At 46.8% G+C, this 7532-nt stretch overlaps 1 protein-coding gene across 2 annotated transcripts in view; it reads left to right on the forward strand.

Annotated features, from left to right (window-relative positions):
* The window catches only part of nlgn4xa (neuroligin 4 X-linked a), a 63936-nt gene that overhangs the window by 16495 nt on the left and 39909 nt on the right, over positions 1 to 7532 (forward strand). Inside the window, exon 3 of one of the 2 annotated variants that reach the window (XM_034864836.1) lies at positions 2045 to 2104. The exons of the other annotated variant lie outside the window; for it this stretch is intronic. Within the exon in view, the coding sequence (XP_034720727.1) occupies positions 2045 to 2104 (60 nt within the window). The remainder of the gene's footprint in view (positions 1 to 2044; positions 2105 to 7532) is intronic. 2 annotated transcript variants of the gene reach the window in all.

Raw genomic sequence — 7532 nt, forward strand, 5'->3', positions numbered from 1 at the left:
TATATATATATACACGTATATGTTATATCTATACTGAGTGCGGAAGTAGAGAAGAGATACAATTGTTAAAGGAGAGCTGTTAGCATGTGTTAGTTTACGTTAGCATGTTAAGCGTGAAGAAAAGTGCTAAAGATGTCAGAAAAAGCGCTGTTGGGAAAAGTCTCAAATATGGCAACAATTGAAAAAACGTCAACTAAAATGACAAAACAAGCTGCAAAGAGGGCGACCAGATGTTGGAAAGAATGTCAAAAACATGTAGGAGGAGCAGAGGGATGGGAATGTGAGTCCAGACCAACAGAAAGGAGGCAGGACCACCATGGTCTACTTACTAAAAATAATAATAATACATTTATTTCTATAGCGCTGTCCTAAAAAGTCAAAGATGGTCCACAGTTTCCTAGCAGCCAAACCTTAAACTAGCAGAGGAAAGTGGGGAGCGGGCAGGCTGAGGCTGAGTCGGGCCCAGATGTGGGCCGATTAAACCGCTGACTTCACACCCTACAGATTACATAATCCCTGGAGGTGTTTGGCACCGAGATGCCAGGAAATCAAACGGAGCTGCAGTGGCTGGGAAACGCAGCGCTGGAGCCAGTCCTCCCTCTCTTCACCTCGCCTTACCTCTCTTTATCTCCGCACACAGCTTCTCAGTTCAAGGAACAGAACGCTGAAAACCTTCTTCTGGGTAGGGATCGGTAGACTGGCGGTCTCTGGCCATATGACGTGTGTGTGTGTGTGTGTGTGTGTATACAGGCTGAGCAGATGTGGATGTTCACGCTCGGCCTACCTTCCCTGACATGGCACCAGCCGGTGTTTGTGCAGCTTGCCCTCTCACTGAGCAAACCCCCCCCATTATGAGCCTGTTGAGACCGACCCTGTGTGGATTTGCGAGGCGCCAGCACACATCGCGGAGGCTCATACACTCCAAACACTCTTCCACTATGTTGAAGAATCGAGGCATCAGAATGCTACGGACCAATCGATGCAGCCTCCCTGCTGTAGCTTGTTGAAGGCTTCTGATTGGCCAACATGGCTTTAGGGTCGGGTAGTCTCCCGTTGCCAGACCTTACTCCACAGCATTGGACAGACTCAGATTGTGTCCCTTTAGTCTCATAGCAAACAGGAACACGCCTTAAAGCTTACGTTGTCGTGAGGAACGGAAACCGCGTTGATGAAGACGAAAGTGGAGACGATGTGGGGACTCAGCCTGGACAGTCACATGAAAGGACCTTTCTTTACTTTTAACCCTTTAACTACATTTTCCTGAGGACACTTACACACTTTTACTGAAGTAACATTTCAGTGCAGGACGTATACTGTTGGAGTATTTTCACAGTGGAGTCATAAAACCTTTACTGCAGAAAAAGATCTTAAAAGTCCCATTGCATGAACATTTCCTTTTGAGATTTTTTAACATTAATATCCTTTTTTTCACATGTCCTCATTGTATATTTCAACACATTTAATGAGGTGCAATGATCATATGCAGGCCGCGTGAAATGGGGAACCACGAATAAATATTAAAAGCTTTTTGGAAAGAGCCCTATAACAACAAATAGTATACACCAACCAAAAACTCAATTTACCATGGACACCATATAGACATTTACAGAAGAAAAATAAATAAATAAAAATAAAATCATAAAAAACCAACAAAACAATCCCAGCACAAATATAGCACTTAAAGAATAATTAATAATCAGATGATAAAAAAGAGACTTCAGATACAGTATTAGGGACCACTAAGGTCTATATAAAAGAGACTTCAGATACAGTATTAGGGACCACTAAGGTCTATATAAAGAGACTTCAGATCCAGTATTAGGGAACCATTGAGGTCTATATGAAACCTTTCATACTTGTTCCAGAGCTGAGTTGGATTATGAGAATACTTTATGTTTTAATTTCTTTCAGCTGCTGTGAGTGATAAGTAATGTGACCCAATCATCCCGATAACAGCCTGTGTTTTATCTTTGGCTGAAATTCTTCTTCTTGTTTCTCTTTTTTCTTTGAAATGTCCCTTTATTGTGCCCCTCTCCAACACCAGGGGCCAACATTAACACGCACGGCGCAGGGTCCAACAGTAATGATGGTGGTGCTGTTGAAGGTATCTTTGTTCTCCCCCCCCCCTCCCCTTTTTGGACCAACAACATAAAAGCCTGACACTTGTGCATGGCAGCAAACCTGCAGACCTTGTTTCCTTTCTTTTGACCCCCCCCCCCCCCCTTCTCCCCACAAAGTGCTCCTGAGCGCACTCCGCCCGGATAGAAAATGGTGGAACATTTTGAGACTGAATGTGGAAATTAAGAGTTAAAAAATAAAAAATGAGAAACTTGAAATATTCTTTTTGGAAACACTTTTGAATTTTAAAAACATTTTCTTTTAGTTTGAACCTTTTGGAGAAACACACAGTATATTTGTTACCACGCTATGCGGGGTCTTTTAGGCTGGCTATCTCTGTGACAGCATGCTTCCTTCCCTCCGTGGCAGTGATAGAAAGATGGAGAGGTACAGTCTAAATTTAGCTGTGCAGGATATTCTGCCTCCTGAATGAAACGGGAACTCCATGTCTCTCTGTGTGTGTGTGTGTGTGTGTGTGTGTGTCTGAGTGTCTCTGAAACTGGTCCAGGATTAAACAAGAACCAGCTCTAATGCAACGTCAATGGGCAAATGTTTCTGTCCAGGTTGAAAAAAACGTCCCCGTCCTCCCTTTTTTTATATTTCCCTTTTTCTTCTTCTTCCATTGCTCGCTCAAGCATGAGCACTTAACCCATGTAGTCTTTGACAGTGTGTGGCTCAGACACACAAAAACAATGAACCCCTCGCTCTCTGCATGCTAATAACTATAGTAGTGCAGCCTTTCCCCCGGACTGGGCTGGGTGGGAATGTGTGAAAAAAGAAGTTTGGAGGCGTTTTTCCATTAAATGGCATTGTTTCTGTAAATAACACGGCCAGTTGTTGCTTTTTTTCCCATATGTTGCACTCTTTGCGTATTTTTCATTTATTCTTTGGCGCTTTGACTCAGCTGTGGTGTAGAAGACAGCAGAAAAAGAAGAGAAAAGATGATGAAAGGTGTGGAAGAAGAGTGTTGTCAGGATCGATGCTCTGAGACTGTTGGAACATCTGCAGTGGCGATAAATTACCTGTGTGGATCCCCTGTGGTTCCACCTACACACCTGTGTGTTTGTGTTTGTTTGTTGGTGTGTGTGTGTGTCTCTCTGTGTGGTTCCACCTACACACCTCTGCAGAGGAAAGAAAAAGCACTGCAGCGAAACCTCGCTCACACCTTTTCCTGCTCCGACGTTTTCTCTGTGCCGGTACATGTGACTCAAACGCACCCTCAGCTATAATTACCCAGGCATGTCTGTCGGAACAAGAAGTGAGGAGGGCATCGCTAAAACCACGAAAAATCGGAGTAAGTGCCTTAAATCGATTCAAACTCAGAAATGGAAAAAAAGTGGCAAAAACATCTAAGGAAGGGATCAAAACTGTTGAAACGTGCGACATTTCCATAAAAAGGAACAAAACAACACAAACTGCAAGAAAGGTGACAAAGTGCCAATGTGGAAAAGGGCGAGAAAATGACACAGAGCGAGAGGAAAGATGGAATGGTGTGAAAACGGCGTTAAAAAAAAGGGCGACAAAACGTCAAGGAAGGGATGGAACATATTTAAGGAAAAGGCTACAGCACAACACACCTGTTTCCTGTTTCCTGGGTGAAAGATGTCAGTGGCAACAAGCGCAATGGTAGGTGGCGTGGATTTAAGGTGCCAAGTCAACGTTGTTGTCAATTCTGCAAGACGGGCCGCACAAACAACTTAGTTTGTCAGTCAGCGCCGCGTTATTGGAGGCCCGGTGGATCAGCGGGGGCGGCGGGGACATAAAACAAAGAGCGCTGCCGTTAAGTTGTCATAAAGCCTCTGACTGATTCCCATCTGATGGCCGCTGCAGGGCTCTGGGGGCTCTCTCTAAACTCCTCGCCGGCTCTCTGTCTCCATCACAGCAACAGGAAGCACAGTGACTTCTACTACACGGCTCTTTTGGTGCAGCGATGGAGTCAGGAGATGCCCTGCACATTTACACTTTTATGTCTGGTCTAAAGAAACCAAACTGCTTTCTGTGCTCTAATTCTCTCTCTCTCTCTCTCTCTCTCTGCCTCTGTCTCTGTCTCTGCGCGTGTCTCTCTCTCGGCCCGTGGCGCTGCCTGGGTGACTGTGTTCGTCCCTGACATTCATCACTGCCACCTGGGCCCGGGGGATAATATATTCCTCCGCTGGCTGCACACATTACTCATCTTTATTTGGGTGGGGGTGGGGGGGGGGATTTTAAGGGGATGTTGGAGCTTGTTCCAGGGGTCTATCTGAATTCTCTTTCTTCCAGCGTGTTCTGTTAGCCAGATTGACTACAAATGGAGGTTAATGGAGGCTGTGGCACGCCCTCAGGAACAGCGCCGTCTGGCTTTAGAAGCAACCGTTAGCGTAGCGGCCATTGGTCTGGCCCAGAAAGACTTCCTGTTGACTTTACATGGGGAAAGACACGTCTTAATGTCAGTGGATCATTGTTTTGTTGGGGGTACACCAACTTACCAGTCCAATACAAAATGTAATGTATGTTTAAAATTCTTTAACATGCACTTGATTGTAAGAAATCCTAGAGAAATGGAGAATGACCTGTCAGAGAGTTACCTGGAACTTTTTGGAAGATTACGGACATTTGTGTTAATCCTAAGAATGCCGCAGTAACCCAGTATATTAGCACGTATTTCAAGACTTTTCTAACAGTGTAACAGCCAAATCCCGAGTTATCAAACTAGGCATGACAAAGGCTCATAATGGCCGCGGGCCGACCCACGGGACGGCGCCCTGCGCTGCGGGCTCATAGGGCGGGGCTCCTGGGTTCCTGTGTCAGTAATAATGTGAAGCCTGTATCGTTTCTTTCGATAAGCATTACTTAGTGTTACATTTCAGACCAGAAACGCTGAGCTCATGATGCTACGACAACGTGAATAAAGTGTTGCTAAGGTGTCTGGTTCTCTTAAAGCAACACTAACCTGCAGGTAGGCCGTTACACCCTGCGAGTTTGCCAGCTCGGGTAGCGGTCCCTGTGTTACCTACAGGAACTAATATGGTGGTCTACACGCCCCCCCCCCCCCCATTTGGAGAAGCAGGAACGTTAGCGGCACAGAAGCTAAGCAACATTCTCCTGTGGACACACAATAAATCTTGAGATCCAAAATAAAGCTTCATTAACTTTCCTGCCTCAAACGTGAGAAAAAGAGTCCAAAACCTTCTAAGTGTCCCTGTTGTAAAAACAACCACTCTGGCCGAGGTCGGCCCGGGACGTCTTCCCTGTTGGAAGTGCTTGTGTGCAGGATCCTCCGCCCACTCGGGGCCCCGCGGAGATTAATAACCTGTCAGCGCGGCTGGCGCTCCACTCCCTGCCTCGGAGGAGGCGAATGATTCACTCCCCGTTCAGCGCTGCCCCGGCTGCTTTCTGCCCCGGCTGCTTTCTGCCCCGGCTGCTTTCTGCCCCGGCTCCTTTCTGCCCCGGCTGCTTTCTGCCCCCGCTGCTTTCTGCCCCCTCTGCTTTCTGCCCCCGCTGCTTTCTGCCCCCTCTGCTTTCTGCCCCCACTGCTTTCTGCCCCCTCTGCTTTCTGCCCCCTCTGCTTTCTGCCCCCTCTGCTTTCTGCCCTGGCTGCTTTCTGCCCCGGCTGCTTTCAGCCCCCTCTGCTTTCTGCCCCGGCTGCTTTCTGCCCCGGCTGCTTTCTGCCCCCTCTGCTTTCTGCCCCCGCTGCTTTCTGCCCCGGCTGCTTTCTACCCCGGCTGCTTTCTGCCCCCTCTGCTTTCTGCCCCGGCTGCTTTCTGCCCCCGCTGCTTTCTGCCCTCTCTGCTTTCTGCCCCGGCTGCTTTCTGCCCCCTCTGCTCTCTGCCCTGCAGCCTCGTGCCGGTGTGTGTGGACCCGGCCGGCGGGGGCAGGGAGGGGGAACCCTAACTGGTGGTGGCAGCAGGCGTCCTCTAGACTAATTCCACAGCACAGCTGTTGGAAATGGCCGAGCTGACTTTAAATAAAGGCTGAGAGCGGTACGTTTCCTGCTAAAAGCCTGTTCAAATAATAGCTCAGTGGGAACAAATGGTCGGATGATCATTGATGGAGGAACTGTAAAACTTAATGTACATTTCCACAGCAGTCGCGTCAGACCAGAGTTTCTCTTTGTGTTTGAGTAAGATTCTCTATAGGAAGTTCCCGCCAGGGCTCTCAACCATTCCCAGCTCCAGAGAACCCGCTAACCCGCCACAACGGCCACAGTGAGTCAGGAAACACCACGAGAACCACATTCTAGAAGCTGATTTAAAATGACTAAAAATCCCAAACTGATGCAATGCCCCTAACCTCATTAACTTTAACCCCGCTGAAAAAAGGGAGGGAATAAAACTGCAAAATGGAAGCAAATGGTGAAAACAATAATTATGTGAGCAGCAGAGTGATGGGTGTTATTGACAAAAAACCAACAATATTTTGACTTTAAATGTCTCACTCCAGCAGCACACAGGCAAGCCAGCTCCCCCCCTTAAATTGGATTCTTTCCCTCAGCAGATGCTCTCACTCCGGATGACATTTCAGAGAGTTCTGAGCTGGCCGGTCGGCGGCGCCGGGGATAATGGGTTGGTTCAGCGGCTGGATCATGCCAACCAAAGCTCACTGTAGTTCCAGAGATGTGAGAGACACTGGGCCGCGCGAGGACAACAACGATCCTTAGTTTTCACGCCTCAAACTCTGTTACCGCACCAGACTAGTCTCACATCGCCATACCTCAGATAAACTCCTGGATAGGAGGATAAAACAGAAACCGAGGTCTGTGGGTAGTATTTAGACCTGCTTGATACTGGAAAGAATCTGACATTGCGATATTTTTTTCACTGCGATATGAAAAGAGGAAAAGAAATTTTTACAAGATAACATAAATAGCTCTATTTGGAAATAATAACTCATTCTGGACTACTGCGGGGATTTTGTAGGGGAGTGCATCTACAACGAAGAAAAAAACTAAAAGGATATTTTCTAATGTGAACCATTCTTTATTGAAATGTAATGTGAATGATATTTAACACTAGAGGAAGTCCGCGTCGCATCTCCAAACCGTAACATTAGTTTGGATGGACAGACCCCTTGTTTCTTTAGGCTAACTATGTTAGCTTTAGCCTGGCTGGTAGTAGCTTTCTGCTTGTTTCTTTAGGCTAACTATTTTAGCTTTAGCCTGGCTGGTAGTAGCTTTCTGCTGGTTTCTTTAAGCTAACTATATTAGCTTTAGCCTGGCTGGTAGCAGCTTTCTGCTTTTTTTCTTTAGGCTAACTATGTTAGCTTTTAGCCTGGCTGGTAGCAGCTTTCTGCTTGTTTCTTTAGGCTAACTATGTTAGCATTAGCCTGGCTGGTAGTAGCTTTCTGCTGTTTTCTTTAAGCTAACTATATTAGCTTTAGCCTGGCTGGTAGCAGCTTTCTGCTTGTTTCTTTAGGCTAACTATGTTAGCTTTAGCCTG

This window comes from Etheostoma cragini, chromosome 24 (genome assembly GCF_013103735.1).
Source record: "Etheostoma cragini isolate CJK2018 chromosome 24, CSU_Ecrag_1.0, whole genome shotgun sequence".
In the NCBI taxonomy this organism is placed as follows: domain Eukaryota; kingdom Metazoa; phylum Chordata; class Actinopteri; order Perciformes; family Percidae; genus Etheostoma; species Etheostoma cragini.